The sequence below is a fragment of the Rhipicephalus sanguineus genome, chromosome 4, assembly GCF_013339695.2.
Source record: "Rhipicephalus sanguineus isolate Rsan-2018 chromosome 4, BIME_Rsan_1.4, whole genome shotgun sequence".
Taxonomy (NCBI): Eukaryota; Metazoa; Arthropoda; class Arachnida; order Ixodida; family Ixodidae; genus Rhipicephalus; species Rhipicephalus sanguineus.
The window spans coordinates 160639307-160661725 of record NC_051179.1 but is presented as its reverse complement, the minus strand read 5'-3'; the positions used below and the strand labels follow the sequence as shown (position 1 = coordinate 160661725).

The window sequence follows — 22419 nt, the reverse complement described above, 5'->3', positions numbered from 1 at the left end:
TTGTAGACGATGTGAAATGGGACCCCATACTTACTGCGGTGGACGTTCTCTATCTTACCGAGACGTGGAACGCCAAAAGACCGTATATCAAAGGGTACCTTCCAGTCGTGTGCATCGATGATGGAGAGCGTACTGCAGGTGGTGTGGCCGTATACGTCAAACAAACAGAAAAGGCACAAGATCTGAAACTACTACCAACGACACAGAGCCACAACGGTGAATATGCTGCCATCGATTTTGGTGAATGCATCATCATGACCCTGTACCTTGCACCCAATTTGTCGAGTGGGAATATGAAGACATTCATTGACACGGCATCGTGTAAATATGAGTACAGGAATATACCATTTCTGTTAGTTGGTGCCCTGGATGTCGATATTACCGAAAATAACAATGAGTGGTTAATACAACATATGGAAGCCGAATATGCTCTCTCGTGCACGTCCTTTGATTATATGAAACCAACGACCGTCCGAGGGACGCGTATAGACCTGGTATTTTCAAATTTCCAATTGCAACCCGTACAGGAAGCGCTATCCCTTCATTTCACGGACCATAAAGCCGTGATAATGAAGGGACAACGTAAGCCAAGCATAATCTAATTAAGAAAAATAAAAGTTTGATGTTTGTAATATACACACAGTTTCTCACTCTATATATGGCGATTGATGGGGCGTTACACAGAAGATTCACGGTTTACCGATGATATCCTCCGGAGATTCGCCCCACTCATCATCATTCACCACGTGGATATGCTGTGATTTTTTTTCAACGAATGATGGGACTTACACTCCGAGGAGTGCTTCTCGCAAACGTATTCACTACGCGTGAGCTCTCGGTCTTTGCTTAGTATCTCACGAGCCCACGCTTCCAAGCTCACTGGATCACTAGGAATATTGAAGGTAATTACCTTCTACTTGCAGGCTATGTACCCATTTCTGAAGTTAGGCACGACACGTTTCCGCCCAATCCCGAAGGAGCACTGATGCAAATCTGCAAAATGCTGCCCTTTGTTGCGGCGCGACAAGCGCGCGCAAAAAATGAGATATCAGCGCCGCCGGGGTAACGACATCTGAGGGCGCAAAAGAGACAGAAAGTCTGCAAATCGCGAAGGAATGGGCGTCAGCTTCCTCAACCGCATCGGCAACTTTCCCTCCCAAGTCCACCTACGCACGCATGCGCACAACATACGAGCGAGGAGCACATGCATGCGGCAGACGTCATCTGCTTAGGGGCCACACAAGTAGGAGCTCGTTTCAAGCGCTGTGCGGCCTATACTCCGGGCAGTTATCTACTAGTAACTGCAGCTAAAATATCTGTCACATCTTGGAATTGATATAACAGACGAAACCTGAGAACTCTTGCAACGTACGACGCGGTATCACGATTTTTATGCGTCGCGTCCATAGCAGAGCATGCAAACGCATAGAGTTAATTGTAAACGATGGCAATACACCGGGAGTGTCATCTGACGTGCTGCGGCGAAAACCGCATTTTCTCCGCGACGCTATCACGTTGCCCTAGCGCGCTGCCGCGGCCTAGAAGATTCTCCTCCTCAAATACTTCTTTCTCCGTGGGACTCGGTATAACAGGAAAGTGAACCTTGTCTTCAGAGGAGTATAGTTTATTGTTTATTATACATTGATGTATGAGAGATTGCACAGTGTCTATTGGTGTTAGGCAGCTCTAACCCCGTTTGGCGTGGATACACCCACGTTGACGCCTAGTGACACATCTCCATCCCGAGCACTAGCGCCAAAATCACGTACAAATAGAACCGCTGTAGAACCCGTGTAGTAACTGAAGCAGTTAACATACACATTTGAACACAGACTGCGAACTGTTTTATGTTCATAACAGTGTACCGATTCCTCTGTCTCAGTACATGCCCTGTCCTGTAATGAGACGCAGGAAACGACGGACCGTCAGAACCAACGCACGTCTCATTACAGACGATGTAACCAGCGAGCTAGCGACCTTCAAAAGAAGTATGGCAGCAGTAACAGGGTCGTATACGTAGATGCCACAAGATATGGAGAAGAGAGAAGCGCACATGCAGCTGCGGTCGTTGATTCTACGGGTAAATGCCTCGCGTGCGCCACGGTTACCACAGGACATTCGGAGGCGGCCCAAGAAGCCGCGATAGCCCTAGCATTCGCCGCAGTGCCGAACGCTGCCATCGCGATCAGCGAATCGCAAGCGGCAGTCGACCGCGGCATCGCGCGCGGCCGTGCCTCGCGGGAAGCGGCCTGCATCCTTAAAATGCTCGATCATGGCAACTCGGCGTCGCGCTCGCAACCCCGAAATTCGACATTCTTTATTGTGAGGTATGAAAAGAATAAAGCCTCAGCCCGCACCTGAAGAATTCCTCCTACGGACTCCGGCACACACCGACGTACCGCTCGCGGGGAACGAGGCGGCCCACGCCGCGGTTCGAGGTCTACACTCGCCGAGCCGCGGAACATTACGTGGCCGTCGCCTCCGTTCCTAAGAACGTGGCTTTTGGTCTGCGGGATCGAAACACTTCGACAGCCATGCAGCAACAACAAGGATCGCAATGGTCGTGGGTTGATCGTCTCGCAACGTTCAGAGACATTTCATTACAGTACAGACTCGAAAGACGTACATTCCCGCACCGCACGATAAATTACCCAGGCGCGATGCTGCAAACGCACTTATACCCTAGCCCGGCCGTACTACGCCACTGCTACCCGAACTTATACCCCACCATTATGTGTATAGCGTGCGGGCACACAACAAAGCTGAGCGGCATGCTCTGGGAATGTGCTGGTAACAACGGTCCTGAAACGGCCGCCATTCGCGATGCGCCTATAACGGCCGACAATACCAGGTCACCGGAAGTCCCGAGCTCAGTCGTTCCCGCCGCTACCCCGGCTGCGAAAGCCGGGGGGGATATTCTCCGTCGGCGCCGCCGCCGCTGGGAGGCGGCCTTCAAACGCTCGGAGCTGAGCGACCAGCTCTAGGCCGTCCTCCAGGCCGAGGATGCCACCCGCGTCGAGGGACTCCGAGGAGCCACCTGAGGCTACCAAGACCGCACTGCCGGCCTACTCGAAAAATAAACACCATTTCTTGTGGCACACGTTGAGCGCCCATCCTTATGATTCATTCCAAGGTTTTGTCTTTTTCTAAAACCTATTTTCCACCTGCCGACGAAGTAACTTACCGTAGAGAACAGAAACCAGTGCAACGACTATCTTGCGGGCCATTCTGAATCTTCCTTTCTTTGCCTTGAATGAGAAGTGATAAGCCAACCTACGTATTCCTTTTATACTACCTGTCCGAGTGCAGGAAATGACGGATTGTACTGGAAGGCGACTGCGTCATTTGGGGCTCTTTCTTGTGTCCCTCACATCCAAGGTTATTGGTCACTACAGACGACATGCCATGCGTCACTACAGACGACACCAGAGAAGGCAATTAAATGCCACTGTTTTGACATTGTTCACTTGAGAATGCCGTTGCTTACGGTATCAGGATTATAACGAAAGAAACTATTTTATTTATCTCATTTACTCTATGCCGAATGTATTGTTTACACACTAAAGAGTGCATTTGGAAGTAGAATGCACGAAAGTGTTGAGAAAGGCGTCATTCATTTCCTTGTCCATAAAATTCCCGAAAACTGATGCCACGGCTTTAAAGGTCGGAATTACCGGAAGTAGCGCCAGAATTCAGTTAAGTAATGCGGGCTAGATAACAGTGGACCGCCTTTTTTTATGCGACGGTACGTGGCATCTGCCGAATTTTTATTGTTGTTGTTTTGTTTTTGAAGAAAATTCTACTTTGACCGCAGAGTGGCCTGCAGTACCCGTGAAACTGAGACAAATAAGATATTTGCTCGCTCTCCTCATAATTACTTTTCCTGTAGCGACAGACGTCGTTAGCTGAATAGAGACGGCAAAAGAAAAGCAACAACAAATAGGTTTAATCAATTATCTCTTTCATTAGTGGAGGTAGGCTGTCGGGTCAAACGACAAAACTGAGGTCCTTCCTGTGTAGTGCCTCTCACGTTATTCAGCTTCAAAAAAGTGCCTCCTGGTAATTAATACAAATTTATGAAACCTGACAAGTTTCGGGAGAGATCCTCCCTTCGTCAAGACTTTTCTTAAAGGGCCCCTCACCAGGCCACCTAGCAAATTTTAGTTCGACGCTGGAAGTTGTTGTGTGCCGAATGAAGAGCAGCATACCGCAAGAATTTTTCAAATCGGTTCATTACGAGCTGAGAAAAACAATAATTTGTAGCGGCGCGAAACCATGATGCGAGGAGGCGAGTTCCAAACCCTTGCCACTCGCCTCGTGTAGCCTTAGCAAACCAAATCCCTTCCCTGCCCTCTTCACTTGACACATACGCATCAACACGTCATGCGCATGCATGCTCACGTGCGCATGACGTGCCCGAGCCAGCCCGAGCACGCGAGCGGCGTTGCACGGCCAGGCGGATGAAACTTCGCGGTTTTTCTGTCCCGTGACTCCAGCGATCCTAATGTTTGGGGGCTGTACTATACCTTCGAGCATATATGAACGTTCGTGTTCCATTTTATATTTATTACCAGTTTACTTATTAACTCCGGTGCTTTTAATACGCAAGTGAACCTAAAGGTTGCAGTTCGGGATTGCGAAAATACGAGCGCCACCCGGAGTGGAAAACGGGAACTGCACCGTCTTCTCTCACACGGTGAAAAAGGGGCGTTTCTTGTCACGCGCCCGTGTATGCTGCGGCTTACGGTGTCCCAAAGGCCGCTTTTACCACTGTAAAGTTTGTTTCAGCGAAAGTGGCAAAACCCTTGCAAGCTTCAGCGAAACAGACGCATGAATGTATTCGCGCCGATATCACAAATCGTGCTGTGCTGAGCGGTATCAAAATTCTTCACGCCGTACCGCGCCATAAAATTCTTTCGGATCCGCGGCGGACCAAAGGTACGATCTGCATGCTGCTCGTTTTGTTTTTCTACGCTTGCACGGCATATCAGGATACGGTTCCAGCAGTAGCTGTGTAATTTAATTGAGCATACACGTGCATGATTTATTTATTACATTCTGATTGTCTGCTTTTGTTTTTGTGTTGTGTTTTTACTGTATGAATGGTACGCTTAGGCAATAAAAGATTCAAAAAGCTATGCTTTTTATTTTTGTCTAATTTATGTGTACACGTAAACAAAAACACAGCCTTACGTAGAATAAGTGGTGCAAAATAGGTGGATGGGCAAACCTTCATTAATCAGAACGCAACGATTGTCGTTTTGATCATGTGGCGGGTTGCGCAACAGGAAGAAGGTAGCGCGCTCGCCATCTGAATACCTTCCACTCGCTCAATTTGGATTGCTGGTGCATCCCAATTGAATTTGGCGCTAAATCGCTCCCCCCGGCACTCGGATCCTCAGTCCTCATCAAGATGGCGTCCCCCAGTGCGTGTCTGCAATGCGCCGCCATGTTTTAGCACCGCCCCCAAACACCAGGTGTTCGTCTGGCGCTGCGAGCGAATATCGCGTTCCATGGATGGATAGGAAGTTTCACTCCCCTGGCACGGCCGCTACCTTTGTTTTTTTGTAGCGACCGTGGGCGTTTTCTCCGCGTTCTCTGTGGTGTACTGCCTGTTTCTGCGGGACGGGCATGAAAGTTGGGACATTTGTACGGGCACGAGAGTGGTGGTATCATGAGCCAGTGTCGCATTAACGTTTACTTGGACGCGGTAGAATAAATGAGCATAATGAGTGCTCGAACGCGCCAGAACATTACTTTCGTTTCCAGGGCTGGCGTCTGCTCGATGCGCTAACCGCGGGTATGGTGGCTAGCATACCGCGGGGACACGAACGCATGGGAAAGGGAGGCACATTAGCCCCGCAACTCGCTGCAATTCACGAAAAAAAAGAGAAAGAGACGCACACATTCCCTTTGTGTGTCTTATTATTTCTCTCAAGTTTTATTAATCTATTCATGGAACAAGTTACACAAACTACACATGTCGAGTCAAATAATTATCGCAGTGTCACGTGCTACTGTTGGCGACGTCAGAGCACAGTCGTCTACGTAGAGGAGCGACGTCACAGCACTACCATCTACGCAGGGCCGTTTTCTCATGTACGTCATCCCCTCATTCTCTAAAGCGCGCCCGCGAGAGGAACGGCAAGCAGCGTTCACCTTGAAATTTGACCCATTTCCGCGGCGCGTAGCGTTGCAAATTTTGGCAGACGTGATCGTGAACGCCCAGTCTATGCATTGCGCTCGTTAGCTCAAAATTGTCAAACCTGGTGAGGGGCCCTTTAAGAATATATATATATATATATCTATATATATATATATATATATATATATATATATATATATATATATATATATATATATATATATATATATATATATATATATATATATATATATACCAACGCCACGTGTTCTTTCTTTTGTACTTTTTCAAAATGATACACGTCAGACTTTCTTTATTGCAAATAATGCATTGGAGGTTTGTGAAGACGCTCTCGAACTTTGCAAATCCCATTTCTTGCCTAAATTCAATATTTACCAAGTTACTTAAATAATCCTAATTAGCAAACTGTTTACAAAACAAACAAATTTCAGTAGAGGGCAAGGCGGCTGTCAGCTATAACCCCTTGGCACAAGTCAGCTGTGTGTGTGTGTGTGTGTGTGTGTGTGTGTGTGTGTGTGTGTGTGTGTGTGTGTGTGTGTGTGTGTGTGTGTGTGTGTGTGTGTGTGTGTGTGTGTGTGTGTGTGTGTGTATGTGTGTGTGTGTGTGTGTGTGTGTGTGTGTGTGTGTGTGTGTAGCCGCCATTCTCACATGACACAGACGTTCTGTCTGGGACGATAACAGTGTAGTGAAGCAGCCAACTGTCTCTATAACTGAACAAACGCTTATGAAGGTTATACAAATAAACGTATTATTCGTAGCGTATTTCCGGCATCTATTCAATCTGCCGATGCAATCAGGCACTAAATGAATTGGCATTTTGGATACGATTTTAAAAAAAATTGCTTGCGATGTAAAGGAAAAAAAAAGAATCATCCGCACTGCTTCATGTAGGAACAGCTGCGAGCAAGCAAAAATGAAAACGTATGTGCACGAACTTGACACCTCCTGCCTCGGCGCTGCATCGCAGAGTAAGGACAGAAGTGGCCAGAAAGGTGCGTGCGGAGCACAGCGCATTCACGTCACGATCGGAGCATCTGCATCGTAGGGAGGTTCAATAAATTTTTTATCGATTATCTTTTCAATGATTTAGCTCTTAATCGAATATTCTCTAACGATGATGCTTCGCTCCTAGATTAATCGAATAATTGACAATTTTGGCGGCCGCTTTCAGAAAGGCTGAATCGCAGTATAAGTTCGGGGAGCACACTGTTTATTTGTATGGTAGGTGCAAAATAGAAGGAAAAAATTCGGCAGAGCCCACGCACTGTGGGAATCGATGTAATGCGAAGTAGCCGGCAAAGAGCTGCTACATGGCCTTGTTCGTGTTTGAGGCAAATGAAGTAATTCATGCCATGGCATCTACTTCACTATATATCGTTTCTATATGTTTGCCATGCATGCATGCATGTCCAATCCGTTATATACGATGCTAATGCAACGTGTAGTCTGGAATATACGATGCATGACCTGCCATTTATGTTAAGCACGCACTCGTGTCATGCCATATCAATTTTGGTATATATCCAGTTAACAAAACGGCCGGAAGCGCACTATGAGCGTGGCACGTAAATCATGTCGTACATGACATGCGTGTCATTGTTTTCACGTTGCCACCTCTCATTTACGTTCGTCATACAGCCAGGTCGCGCAGTACCAGTTTTGGTGTATATCAAGTGGGCGAAACAGCAGCGATTGGGCAGTAAGGTGGCATGTAAATTATGCCGTAAATTATATGCATATCATGATTTTCGCGTTACCACCACTGATTTACGTTGATCACACAGAATCGTCGCGCAATACCAATTTCGGTGTATATTAGGCGAGCGAAACGGCAGCAACGGACAATGAGCATGCTATATGTATAAATCATGTACATCACTTGCATGTCATGATTTTCACGTTAGCACCTCTAATTTACATTCTTCATACAGACTCGTCACGCAGTACCAATTTATGATGTATATCAAGCGAGCCAAATGGCCGCGAGGGTACCATTAGCGTGGCATGCAAATCATGTACATGACTTGCATGTAATGATTTTCACGTTACCGCCTGTGATTTACGTTCATGATACAGTTTCGTCGCGCAATACCAATTTTGGTGAATATCAAACGAGCGAAGTGGCCACCAGGGCGCCATGAGCGTGGCATGTAAATCACGTCGTATATGACTTGCATGTCATGATTTTCCCGTTACCACCACTTATTTACGTTCATCACACACTATCGTCGCACAATACCAATTTTGGTGTAAATCAAGCGAGCCAAATGGCCGCGAGGGCACCATGAGTGTGACATGTAAATCATACCGTACATGACATGAATGTCATGATTTTCACGTTTCTATGTGTCAGTTATGTCCGTCACACAGAAATGTCTCGTCTTAACAGTTTTGGTATCTATCCATTCATTTAAACGGCCGCGAGCGGCCCGGGACCATGTAATGTAAATCATGCTGCACATGACATGCGTGTCATGATTTGCACTTTAGGACCGGTCATTATGTTTGTCATACACTCTTGTCACGCCATAAAAATATTCGTATATATCAAATTAACGAGACGGCCGCAAGAGCCCCAAGACCGTGTCATGTATATCATGCTATTCATGACATGCATGTCATGATTTTCATGTTATGACAAGTCATTTATGTTCGTAATACGGTCATGTTGTGTCGTACCAATTTTGGTATACATATCATTAACAAAACGGCCAGGAGGACGCAATGTCGTAGGCGGCTAGATAGATAGATAGATACATAGATAGATAGATAGATAGATAGATAGATAGATAGATAGATAGATAGATAGATAGATAGATAGATAGATAGATAGATAGATAGATAGATAGATAGATAGATACGCTCAAAATCGCAGAAGTTCGCTCAGAAAGGCTTCGCACTTAAAACAAGCGCGTAACGTTTTCATAAATGTCCTATATACTATCGAAACACCATAAACTATAATGGGTGCGATTGACCTGTGAAGCGACGAACAAAGATTGGTATAAAACCAAAGAATTCAAAAATCGATGCTATGATGGAGAGTTGAAGGGTTGAAATATCATGGAAGAAATGCTTCTAGAGTATTACGGGACATCGAAAGCCGCAATAAATGGCACTTATGGAATGCACTTGTCGAGCTGTAGCGCGAAGAAACGACGCAGGGCGACATAACAGGGCAGGCGTTCTCGTTTCTAACGCCGTCCTCTGTCATTCCTTTGTGGTGAACTACAAGATATGCACTACCGGCAAGTCCGTTAGTCTGTTTTTGTAGCGTTAGCTACACTTGCCTAGCCGGAGCCGATTTCGCGTGGTTCCTCATGAGCCGTGCTGCGCATGCGCGAGGATCAGTGCGGAGCCGGCATCTCACGCCCTCTCCGCCACCGCCGCGCGCGGCTCGCCGCTGCTGGTGGCGGAGTGCGGGAGGAGCGGCGTCGTAGCCGGGCAGACAGACTGGCGCCGGCGCGCGCGACTCCCTACTGCTGCTCTGCGCATTCGAGAGGGGTGACGTCGTAGCCACGGCGCGCGCAGCTATTCGCCTTCGCTGTGCAGTCGCCGTTTGACAATGCGCTGGTGCCGCTTGATAGCGCATCTGACTGGCGTTTGCAGGTGGGTAACGCCATGGAGAAGGAGAGCGCAAATGCTGCTCAACGGCACAGAGGAGCCGAGAAGCTTAGGTCATCGGATCCCGAAGTAGTTGCCTGGCAATTAGCGGTTCAACGTATGAAGAATGAAGAAGCAACCTGACGTTGAGCAAAAATAAATATGCATGTGCCATATAATACGAATACCGTGTGTGTGTCATTGGAGCAGCAGTAAGCATCACAATGAAGCTAATCCTAGACAATCTGGAAAACTCAGAATAATCAGCTGAACCTTTGCTAACGCTACGTATATCCTGGAGTAGCCGAGCTAAGCCACTGAAAATTCTTAATGAACTGGTTAACAAGATATAAGAAACAAAATTTAGGAAGGGGCGAAGCATGTAGGGAAGGGTGTTTCACCTCCTGTAACGTGAAACCTGTGGAGGGGCGTAACATGCAGTGTGCGCCGGTGTTTCCCTCAGAAAAATCACTATTAATGGGCAATGAGAGAAAAAGAAGATTAGACACAGAGACCCGCAGTCAGCTTTCAGTTAACGCGCGCGCTGCGAATCTTACTGTTCATTTACACACAAGAGACATCTGCCAGCGACCCTACATTGCAGGTCATATATATACGGGGTGGCCGGTGAACGGTTGTTGAGCGCGAGCAGTCGGTTTTTTCAGTCACTAATCTCGCTAGGAGACGCCGCCTGCGTCGGCGTTGTCTCTCGCGGGCGAGGGCGCGTTCTCGTTCCTTCCGATCTGGTAGTTCACCGTTCATCGCAGAAAGCGCGCTTGCATAGCCAACGCCCGCCGTTCGCTCTCTCTCTCGTCACACGGCGAGCGCTGAGGCGGTGGCGTCTTGTCTTGCGTTCAAGGAAATGGACAGGACACGACGATGCAAGCGGCGACAGCGGACCACGATGCACCGCCGACAAGCCGAGACCCTAAGGTGCTTCGCCCCTAAAACGACGCTAGTGAGAGGCGACGGCGAATGAACACATGCAAAAGAATTCAATATGTGAAGCCAGAAAACAACATTACAGGTTCTCTGTCGCAGACGACTCCCCGCTGCAGGCACAGAGGCAAGAGATCAAAGCATCCCTGGCCAGCCCTTAAAGATGACCACCCTCAATTTTCGCCCACTACAAATATATTGCCACACGCGCTCCTTTTTTTCTATGCTTGTGTTACTGCCACCTTACACGTGTTACTACAGCCTTGCGCATACCGCGCCAGAATGTCTGCGAACCTTCCAGATTATTTTACGATCATCTGTTAAGCTTGAGCACTTAAACGCGAACAACTGAGTCTATTCTGGAACTATCTTAGAATCAACTGAGTCTATTCTGGAATTATTTTAGGATCACCTGTTCCAGATTATCATAGGAAGAGCTGAGTCTTTCTGGAACTAACGCCGCCACGAGCGATAAGGCGGGAATGTTCGATGCCGCATGTATAATTGTGGACGCGCCTTACCGCAGAACGGATTATCGAAGGCTGACGCTCTGCTCGCCGCGATCAGTGTAAGCGTGTATAGTTGTAAGTTGACTTCTCGTTTCCAGTCCATAAATTCGGCCTAATAAACAGTATCGTCTTGGACACGCCGACTGGTGCCGATGTCACGACCCCATGACAATATAATCCTCTCATTTTGAAGACGTGTATTCACAATACCGTCTCTACAGCTTAATGACGAGCGTCCAGTTACAACAATAGTTACTCCTTCGCGGTAGCAGGGATCAGCTTGTTAGAGGGGAACCCGTTATTTAGCGTGTAGCAGCGTCGCAAAATGGCAATGCGTGGCACTGACGGGAATGCGCTGGTTTTCTAACAAGGTTTTTTGACAGCACTGCGTTGCACAGCGAGATAGAGTACCGCCAGGGGCGAGCAATATTCGCACCATAGTGTCTTTTCGACTGTGAAAAAGGGATTTAAAAAATATCCGGGATGATTTGCGGTGCAGGTGGCTGCTTTGGTCGGCGGGACATGAGAGTAACAAAAATATTTCCGGGAGTGGGGGGGGGGGGGGGGGTAATCTCCATAAACTCCCACCTCCGGCTATGCACGACTACGTATTAACGCAAATTTTTCATAGCCTCGTTTTCATAGCTCGGTTACGCGCCACTGTCCACTACTGACTTGTAACACGCCTAGAATTGCGGCCGCATCTACAACTTGCCATTCTTGACGTGTTATACCAGCCCCACAAAGGATTCCGCAGTACGATTGGAGCGAGAAAGTATTGGCCCAGCACGCATCCCCGCACCAGAGCGCGTGCTACCTTTTAGTGTTCCTGCTCTGCAAGGCGGACAAGCACCGCCGAATAAACATTTCTTAATAATACGGTTTTCGACGATACAATGAGGGAAAATGCGCAAAAAAAAAAGTTTTGATAGAGAATTCGTTTTCAAAGGCTGGCTACGCGACGCAATGCATATGCATAGCGGAGGGAGAGCGCACGCACTTGACTAGGATGGCTACGGCATTACTTTGGGACTAAACGAAACAGTCGTCACCAGGCAGCCGCTCCTACTCGAGCACTAAGCACTTGCCGCGCATCGCTGGCGTCGCTCTTGCTCAGCATTCGAATACAACCTCAGAATTTTCGCGTCACTCCTGTCAATGTCTTTAAATCAATTAATCGAAAGTGTTTAATCGATTAATTCTATTACATTAAATGTGGCAATAGAATAACACTTAAGATATTTATAAGCGATGCCTTCGGAGGCCCTTAGGAGTAGGATATATAAAAAAAATAAATACATAAATAAATACTTGAGTTACACATAACAGCCCTCTGCTTTGAAGTAATGTAACATTGCGTTTTGTTGTAATTATGAAAAGTGAGAAATTACTTTTCCTTACAACAGTGTCTTTCCGAGTGTTCCAAACAAAAAAATTCTTAATGTCTTGTAACCGTTACATAAGCATTGGTTTTTACAGCGTATTTAATCGCAAATACCTCAGATGTAGGGACAGCGTTCGCAAAACTACCTTGTAGTTGGAGCCTGGAAAGTGCATACACACCTGGAAATACACTCGGATCATTTATTTTTGTGCGATGTATTTGTTACTTTAAAGGTAGGGCTAATACTTAAAAACTATAATAAAAGCAGCACTATATTAGAACTACATACTTGTTACTTTCAAGGTGGAATGTTCGTAAATCATGGGGTCATGGATTCTTCCGGTAGTGACGAACATCACAATGAACTCGTAGCTAACGTTTGTTCCTGCAGCGTCGTCTATAGTTCAGTTTCAGGAAAAAGAAATTTCCGTAAACAAGGTGCCCTTTCCCGGTGACGTGCGCAGCAGTTTAGCGGGGTCATCGCAGACTATAGAGGAGCGTAAAAGAAACACGGCCAAAATGAAGAAACACATCAATTTGCTGCCACTGAAATGATAGTTTTATTTCAATGAGATTAATTGAATGCGTGGATAATTATGAATCAAAGTCCAAACACCTCGCATATGCTATCACAGGAACGTTTTGTATATGCTGTATCAAGAAGAGCCAAAGCTAGGTTAAGCGCTGATAGCGGTAGCAACTGTTCAAACAATTACAAAAGACTCCTGGTTTTGTCCGCTTTATATTTTGGAAAAAAACATTCGCCTACTGGGTAAACCAATGAGCTCAGTGCAAACAGTATACGCACACATCTCATTCAATAACCGCGAACATATTGTTTACCGACGCTAACATGACGAACAGGGCAAACAAGTCAACGAAAGCGTTGGATTGCTTCTCCCTTTGTTTAGTTGACCTGAGCTGAAGTACCACGTGCGCGGAGGTCAGCGGATGCCAGCGAAGCTGCAGGCTCACTCAGCCTTTGGAAGCGCTGCAGATTATTTGCAGTATAGCGCACTCCCGAACCCTTCTCCGAATTTTTAGGAGCCACACTCAGTCTCCCAACTTATCACCAGTGCGCGAAGTATGCGCATACGCATGCTTTCTCTGGGTTCCACAGCGTATTGCACGCTGTGGAAACAGGCATGGCAAGGAACTGAGTGTTTCGCCAATAATTGTGTAAACCACAACTTGCAAATAGTACCCTTTGTAACGTCACTTGGCGACAAACTTGCGGCTCAAGATAATGTGAGCCTCTTTTAAACAACAAACGAAATTGGTTTAACCTCGTTTGCGTGGGTGCCACTCACCTCGTTTCCTACGTCGTTGTGTCCAACCAAAGGAAATGTAGGACCTGCCGCTTCGTTGACAGGGTGAACGCCGCTGTTGATTTTCCCATCACGAGTGGTGAGGCGCCTGACCATAGCGTTTCCCCGAGTGTGGCTGTCAACTGCAGTGAAGAGGCGGGAGAAGCGATCTGGGATTCTGGGAATAACCAACGCACGCACTGATTATTTGCATTTAAAACCACCCTTTGTTCAACACACCGTTACTGTACACACATCTGACACGTGTTTCGTTTTAAATAACTTCGCAACGAAAAGAAAATGTCACGTAAAAGGAGGCGGGAACCTCGTTTCGCAATAGGCACTGGCTATGCACGAATGAAGGCCTTCTTTTCTGAGAAATCGCTTCAAAATTTGCTTTCAGAATAAGCCCGGCTTTGCGGCGGCATATTCCGACCCCCAAGCGCATCCTCCGGCAGTAAGGAGCAGGTCTTGAGTGGTTACTGACCGCGTGTTTTACAAACGCAACTGATCCTAAATAATCAGAAAAACATATGCGAGTACGAGCGCCCGAACGACACCCAGAGCGCAGACGCCGTCCACGTCGAGATCAGACATGTAATATGTTAGAATTACCGCACATAGCTCCCACAGTCAGGTACACTCACTCGATTATGTTATATCGTCAAACGTTATCGCAGATGTAGGCAAACCACGAAAACAGCAAACAGAAACGAGAGGAAAGAGTGCACGGCGGCGGCCGCACCAACGCGCGCCGTCGAAATAGGGATGGTCGATCAAAATTTTTAATCGATTAATCGTTAATCGTTAATCGATTTAGCCTTTAGTCGATTAATTGCTTTCGGTGGACCCTTTTAATCGATTAATCGATTAATCGACATTTTTAATGGGTGTTTTAAAACCGATATCTCTTTGTTTGAGAGGCATCGTTCTTGTTTAGTATGGGCCAAAATCTTTTCATTAGACGCGCTGACGATCCAAAATTCCCACTTTTGAAAGTGTCGACGACGGGCCCCTTGTGTGCAGTGTGCGAAAATTCACACTTTCACACACTGGACACAAGGGGCCCGTCGTCGTTGGTTGATGTCGCGGATTCAAGCATCTGTGGCTATCATCCCTGAACTATTCGGCAGCAGGTCGCATTTTCTCGAAGCCTGCCTACTCGAGCTCATCGAAACCGGAGGCGCTTTCGGGGACCACACTGGTTGGAAAGTCGCAGTTGAAACATGCAGTGTGGCGGAGGGTGAGGGAATCCCGAGAAAGGTAAAAGAGAGACGAGGAGAAATTAAATAAGACGCTCGCTCTAGTAAGCAAGTCATCTTTTCTCGGTTTGTCGGTTAGATATTGTGGAAGCCTTACATAATACTATAATTGCGGACTGACGCGATCTTTTTCTTGAGCTCACCTATGCAGATTACACAGAAATATACTGGCCTCAAACAGACCATCTGTACAGGCAACTTCGGGAAATAGAAGGAAATAAGACATTTAGGGGCTCGTTTTTCTTTGTTAGACATAATATTAATTAGAACTAAGAGACAATATTGCCAAGAAAAAGTATAGGGGGTGTTATTTGTAATAATTGGGATATAAATCTGAAGAAAGTGAAGTGGACGGAAAGATAACTTGTCGCCGGAAGGGACCAAACCTGCGACCTTCGAATTACTTTTAGGGGCTCATTTTTCTTTGTTGGACACAATATTGATTAGAACTAACAGACAATAACGCGAAGGAAAGTATAGGGGAGGTTAAGGGTGTATGACAAAGAAAAACGAGCCCTTAAAAGTTACCTTTTCCTCATTCATAGCGAGGGTCTCGTTCTGGAAGACTTGGTGCCTTCAGGTAGTATGCGAGGGATTATTGGTCAGCTGCCAGCTCGTAAAAAAAAGGTCACTTGCTACGTGACGCCAAAAGGCAGAAAAAGAGTGTTCCACACTCGCCGCCATGGCTGTGATCGGCGCTGACTAACACTCCTAGGTTTAAACGCACATGTGTACGCTATGAAGTGGACGGGGTATGACCGCCGCCGTAGCTCAGTGGTAGAGCATCGGACGCGTTATTCGAAGGTCGCAAGTTCGGCCCTGCTGGCGGCAAGTTATCTTTTCGTCCACTTTATTTTCTTCACACTGATATCCCAATTATTACAAATAACATCCTCTATACTTTCCTTGGCATTATTGTCTGTTAGTCCTAATTATTATTGCGGGAAACAGAGTGACATGTAATCATGATGACTGTGACTGCCCGGAAATTTCGTCTATGATGGACAACGCTCGTCTGCTTATACGCCGCCACCTCCTAAAGCAGCACCAAGACCAGCGTGTCGGGAACGGATCGTTCCCTCCCCGTGTTCGTGGTCGTGGCTTGCCTCGTCGTTCCAGAGCACTGTTATATAAACTAAGAGTCAGCTCAGTATTGGTGCGCGAACGCTTATATCGTCAAGGACGTGTGAACAGTCCGTCGTGTGCAGCTTGTGGCTCCTGTGAAACACTTGAGCATCTTATAATACTGTCCCGCGTTTGCTACGCAGCGGGCTTTGCTGATTAAGGAATATAAATTCCTCGGATTTAAATGCGCGACCATCGACGATTACCTCTTTCCGAGAGGTTGTGCATCTCGACGTGACCAGGCCCATCGAGCTCTGCTGGCTGGACCAAACAGATCTGGCCACCCCCGTTTATAAGCGCTTTGTGTGTGTGTATGTGTGTGTGTGTGTGTGTGTGTGTGTGTGTGTGTGTGTGTGTGTGTGTGTGTGTGTGTGTGTGTGTGTGTGTGTGTGTGTGTGTGTGTGTGTGTATATCTCCTTTCCTCTTTTTCTCCTCCTAGCTTCCTTTCCTCTGTCTCTTCCCTCCTCCCGAAAGAGCAGGCAGGCGTTGTGCCCCTTCTGGTGGCAGTTGCCAGCTTGATCTCTCCCTCTTTTCTCTGTGTCCTTGTGCTTGTATGTACGCGAATCAAATAAATAAATATAAATATTAAGTTTCTGCCTCCCGGCTAGAAAAAACAGCAGCTGCGCCAGTATACTCCGCAGGTTCCACCTGATCTTTGCCGTAACACGGCGCCACTCACACCTTTTCAATTGTGCGTACATCCTGAACTGTGAGCGCTATCTAGTGTACCAAACATTACAACATAAATTGCGCGACTGTCCTTTCTTGTCACAGCAGAAGACAGGGGCCTCTAGCTGAAAGCTGTATTTCTCCCTAAATATGCGACCATACAGTATTACTAAGTGCTACAAGGTCACTTCTTCAATAGTAATGCACTGGATGCTAGACGTTCGGTAAACCGACGCGTAAAGTTGCCGATTACACAAAGGGTCTATAAGGGCCTTTTCACAATTCGCGAGTGCGCATTCCTGCACTACATTTTCTCTCAACTAATGGCAGCAACTTTCGTGCTTCAAGAGAAGACGAGGTCGTAGTTGCACGTGCTGGCGTTTGTCTATGCGTGTTCGTGTCAAGAGAGCCGAGTTTACACTTTCCGCGTCCCAGCGCAAGGAAACCGCGCTTGAACACTCTGTTTGAAGAAGTGACTAGCTGCCATTAATTGGGCTAACTGCATCGCAGGAAAGTTAGCTCAACAATTATGAAAATGGTATATATACCCTATAAGACGGACAGTTTGGCTAGTTGGTATACAGCAAATAAAAGATGGTTACTAGCATCGTTGTCCTCTTTACGCTAGCAAACGTATCTTATTATGTATATACGGATTACCTAATCATCTCCCCATCATCGTACTTCATCACTCTTTTTGCCCCGTTGCGTTTCCCCCGGTGCAGAGTAGCAGGCAGGGGCCTACTAGCTCAGGCCACCATCTCTGCCTTATAATACATTTTCTCTCTCTGTTTCATTGGTAAACAATATTTTATTTGCTAAAGAGTAAAAGTGAACGGCACTAAGAACCAGTGAGCAAATAAGCAAATAAGCAGCGCAAATTACAATGCCGCACTTACACAAGAAACGAGTAAAATCTGAGGGTTGAATAAAATACAAAGAAAGTTCCGATTGACACTTGACGAAAACTACTCGTTTATCAAATGTAAGAAGACATGCGTTTATGCGGCAACACGATGAAACAGCGCGGCAAAAAACAAACACGAACAAAATAAGCAACAAGACGATGCGCTGGCACTTGTGAAATTTACAGAAAAGAATAAACTTCTGTTTTGAAAGTTGGCGAATCCACATGCTGCTTACTTTCTCAACAGTCCCCTTTTGTTTTGTTTCATGGGGTTGCTGCTCCGAACCACATGCTTTTTTCTACTGAGCGAAGAAATGTCAGTTGCCCGAGATGCTCGGGCGACAACCGACACCTCCTTTGGGTCGCCACACATCCAGCATGCGAAAAAAGGCGCTCGGATGCTACTGACGTTGTAGGAATTGGCAAATACTCCATTGCAACGTCAAACACATGATCTAGGCCAGTTCGCATGCTGTGCCAAGTCTCAAGTGGGTTCGGATTGGTGCGGCGATCGACTACAGGGTTACTATAGTATGTCTTGAACTGAGAAGGCATTTAGTTCATCGGATCGTACTCCAGTGCAACGCAATTGCGTAGAAGTGCGCGATCGACGGCATCCCAAATAGAAGCAGAAAAAGTAGTTGTATTCGGCTTTGCAATTTCCTGCGTCTAAGGATAGCGTTCAGGGTCTGCGTCTCAGGATAGCGCGCCTCGCAGTCATGCGCTCCGGCCAAGGGGCGAGGATGGGGGCGGGAGTGGGGGATGCCGTAATCGATTAATCGAATAGTTTTAATCGATTAATTCGATTAATCGAAAGGCACAAATAGATTATAATTAATCGATTAATTGTAGACCTTTAATCGATTAATCGATTAATCGTTCATCGATTTTACCATCCCTACGTCGAAAGTGTCGAGCTTTTCACCTTAACGGCGAGGCGTGTCCAACTGCAGTGAGTACCGCGTACGCGTTAGGAACATCGTAATATACAGGGTGTTTCAAGAAATGTGTCCAGTATTTTTTTTTTAAATCACAGAAAGGAGGTATCTGCGTGCTACCTGCGGCGTTACCTTTACTGTGGGAGAGGGCATTTTGAGATGCGTACAAACATTAATTACGGCAGTAATTATAAAAATTAAGAAGATTAACTTTTTAACCAGTGGAAATAAGTGGTCGAGTCAAATGGGCGAATGGAAGCAGTTGCTGAGAATAGCCCATAGCCACTCTGAAATTTTTGAAAGGCGGCCACTGGTAATCACCGCGGAGCGATGAAATCTGGCTAATTTTGCTGGCGATACCGAAACCGACGCACCAAAAAGCGCGTCTGCCATTCACTGCGGAAACGCCCTCAGTGACGACACTGTTTTCCTCGCAGGGGGCGGGGGGGAGGAGGATAAGCGAACGCCGTTATCATCCGTTGATCTAGATATTTCGTTTCGTTGCTGAGCTAGAGCACATGCTGAGCGAGCTTGACTGCTGCTTCCGTCGACGTCAGGACCCCGTGAAACTATAACCCAGTTATGTTGAAGACGTCCCCGAGGCAAACGTGTATTCACAATATCTTCTCTACAGTTTAATGCCCAGCGTCCGGTTACAACAGTTACTCCCTCGCGGTAGCAGGGATCAGCTCGTTAGAGCGGAACCCGTTAATCAGTGTGTCCCAGCGTCGCAAAATGGAAATGCGCGGCACTGACGGGAATGAGCTGGTTTTGTGACGGCAATGTGCTGCACAACCAGATAGAGGGCCACCAGGGGTGAGCAATATTCGCACCAAAGTGTCTTTTCTTGGTGTATGCTTGGTGTTTACTTGGTATATGCGATGGGTTATCGTAGTGGTGTTTTGTTGATTCACTCTGTGATAACAAGGGTGGTGTGTGGCGACAAGGATGCATGTTATGCATATATTAGATTGTTCTTTCCAAAATAAATTTTCAATTGCTAGTAAGCGCTTCGTCCTGTGTCCTTTCTGAGTCTTCGTATATTTTGCGCTTGTTTCATCATGAACCTATACCAACACGCCCAACTGGCAGTCATCCTAAATGTACATATACACCCGATAACGTGGACGGGCGGATGGCCGCCGCGGAAGCTGAGTTGGTAGAGCATCGGACGTGTTATTCGAAGGTCGCAGGTTCGGTCCCTGCCCGCGGCAACCTATCTTTTTGTCCACTTTTCTTTCTTCACACTTACCTTGCACCCAGAAGTAGGCGGCTATACAGATAGATAGATACGTACATGGAAATGCTCAAAATGCCAAAGATTCGATAAGAAATGCTTCGCATTCATTAAATAAAAAATACGTCATTTACATATCCCAACGCTGCTCTGCTTTGACGCAATGAAAACGTTGAGTCTTGTTATAATTATTAAAAGTGCAAAACAACAGTTTCCCCTAAAAAAGTTTGTTTCTGAGTGTTTCAAAGAAACAAAATTCAGAATGCCTTGTAAGCGATACACTACGATTGGTTTTAAAGCGTATTTAATCGGAAATATATGAGAAGTAGAGACAATGCGGGCAAAACTACGTTATAGTGTGAACCCGGAAAGTCCAATGCACGCCTGGAAGTACACTCTGACCTTTTATTTTTGTGTGATGCAGTTGTTACTGTAAAGGTAGAACTACTAAGTAGAAATATACAAAATGCAGAACTATTAAAGGTAGAACTATATTGGACTACGTAGTTTTTATTTTAAAGGTAGAACATCCGTAAACCATGGGGTCATTGATTCTTTCGGTAGTGACGAAAAGGACAATGAACTCCTAGCTAACGTTTGTTCCTGCAGCATCTTCTATAGTTAAGTTCAGCCTCACGAAAAAGAACTTCCCGTAAACAAGGTGCCCTTTCCTGGTGTGGTACGCAGCAGTTTAGCAGGCTCATAGCAGACTATAGAGCAGCGTAAAAGAAACACAGCCAAAACGAAGAACCACATCACAGTGCTGTCCTCAAATGATTGTTCTGTTTCAAAGAAACAGATTGCACACGTAAATAATTATGAATCAAAGTCTAACCAGTTGGCATGTGCAGCCACAGGAAGGTTTAGAAGATGCTGTATCAAGAAAAGCCAGATCTACGTTAAGATAGGTGAAGCGCTGATAGCTGTAGAAACTTTTCTAGCATTTACAAAATGCGTCTAGTTTTGTCCGCTTTATATTTTGCAAGAACTTTTCGCGTACTGGGTAAATCACTGAGCTTGGTACAAAGGCGTTATGCACTCACCTCACTCAATAACCACGAACACTTTACCGACGCTGAGATGACGAACAGGGCAAACAAGTGGGCGAAAGCGTTGGGTTGCTTCTCTCTTTGTTTAGTTGACCTGAGCTGAAGTACCAGATGTGTGAAGGTCAGGGGACGCCGATGAAGTGAGTCATGCGAAGCCGCAGCTCACTCAGCCTTCGGAATCACTGCAGGTTATTTGCAGCATAGGGCACTCGTGACCCTTTCTTCGAATTTTTACAAGGCACTCACAGTCTCCCAACTTCTCACCAGTGAGCGAAGCATGCGCGTACGCGTGCTTTCTCTCGATTCCACAGCGAATTGCACGTTGTCAGCGATGGCATCTTATGCAACTTGGACTTCAGACAGAACATCACAAAGACGTCGGCGATAGCTTTTCACTTGCGGTGTTCCGAAATGGCCATCCAAAAATTAAAGCTTGTGGGAAAGCATGACTTTATTGCTTGCGGACGACACACATTACAGCAACTGATACAAGTGAAACGTTTCGACATACACACGTTTTTTAAGCAAGGAGAACTTTAGGGGTCTTGTTTGTCGTCCATCCATGCGTATCATGTGGTGTGATCACGCTCACAGTAAAGCGTTCAGTACAGGTGATAACAAGGCTAGCAATGCTCGAAAGAACGAACGGACAATGTCTGCACTAATATAATTACCAGAAATAACCAAGAAGTAATGGCAATAATTACGTAAAATGCTAAAGACGCTTCGGAAACATTTGGCTGAGTGCAGGGGGAGGGGCATTCGCCCGAGCGGGCGGATACCCCTCCCGCTGCGCTTCGCCGGCGCTGCGTCGCTACATACGATAAGGGAAACAATCTGACGGATCTCGCTGCAGACGACGCATATCTGAACTGCCGTAACAAGCAGGAAGTCGATAAAGCGCAGCAAAAGGTAGCGCACATGTCACACACCGAGTATGCGAATCTGCCTAACAAGATTTTACTGGGTGCTGGTCAAACCTTACACGCTTACCTCAAACATTGGCGTCATCGACGCTTTGGTAAACGGAGCCGTGGGAACTGCACCAACGGGAATCGCTGGGTGCCCAGCTGCACACTTTCTCAGATTTCGCAATAGTGGAACTGCTATACGTTTTCAAGCTTCTGTTCGTGAGCGTGTCCTTATCACCGGCGCTCTTCTTGAGAAGAACCTACGCGGCTCGTGTGACCCATCGCCCTACGGCCTTCACATGGCAAGGCACGACCCCCTTGGCGCCACAGGTGCAGAGTGCGGTGGCCACGCCCCAGTCGAAAACGTTGACCTGGGAGGGCGTGGGCGATACCCTCATTAGTGCTGAGTGTGA

General features: G+C 46.6%; 1 protein-coding gene across 3 annotated transcripts in view; it reads right to left on the bottom strand.

The window, feature by feature from the left end:
- LOC119390864 (evasin P672) overlaps positions 1–22207 on the bottom strand; it is a 61891-nt gene extending 39684 nt beyond the window's left edge. Inside the window, exon 1 of one of the 3 annotated variants that reach the window (XM_049414967.1) lies at positions 22089–22207. Coding sequence is in view for 1 of the 3 variants with exons in the window: in XM_037658573.2 (XP_037514501.1) it covers positions 3185–3227 (43 nt within the window). In the remaining 2 variants the exon portion in view is untranslated. Of the gene's footprint in view, positions 1–3184; positions 3245–13911; positions 14052–22088 lie in introns of those variants that run through there. The other 2 variants (XM_049414966.1, XM_037658573.2) reach the window with 2 other exon arrangements.
- Between the last annotated feature and the right edge of the window lie 212 nt (positions 22208–22419).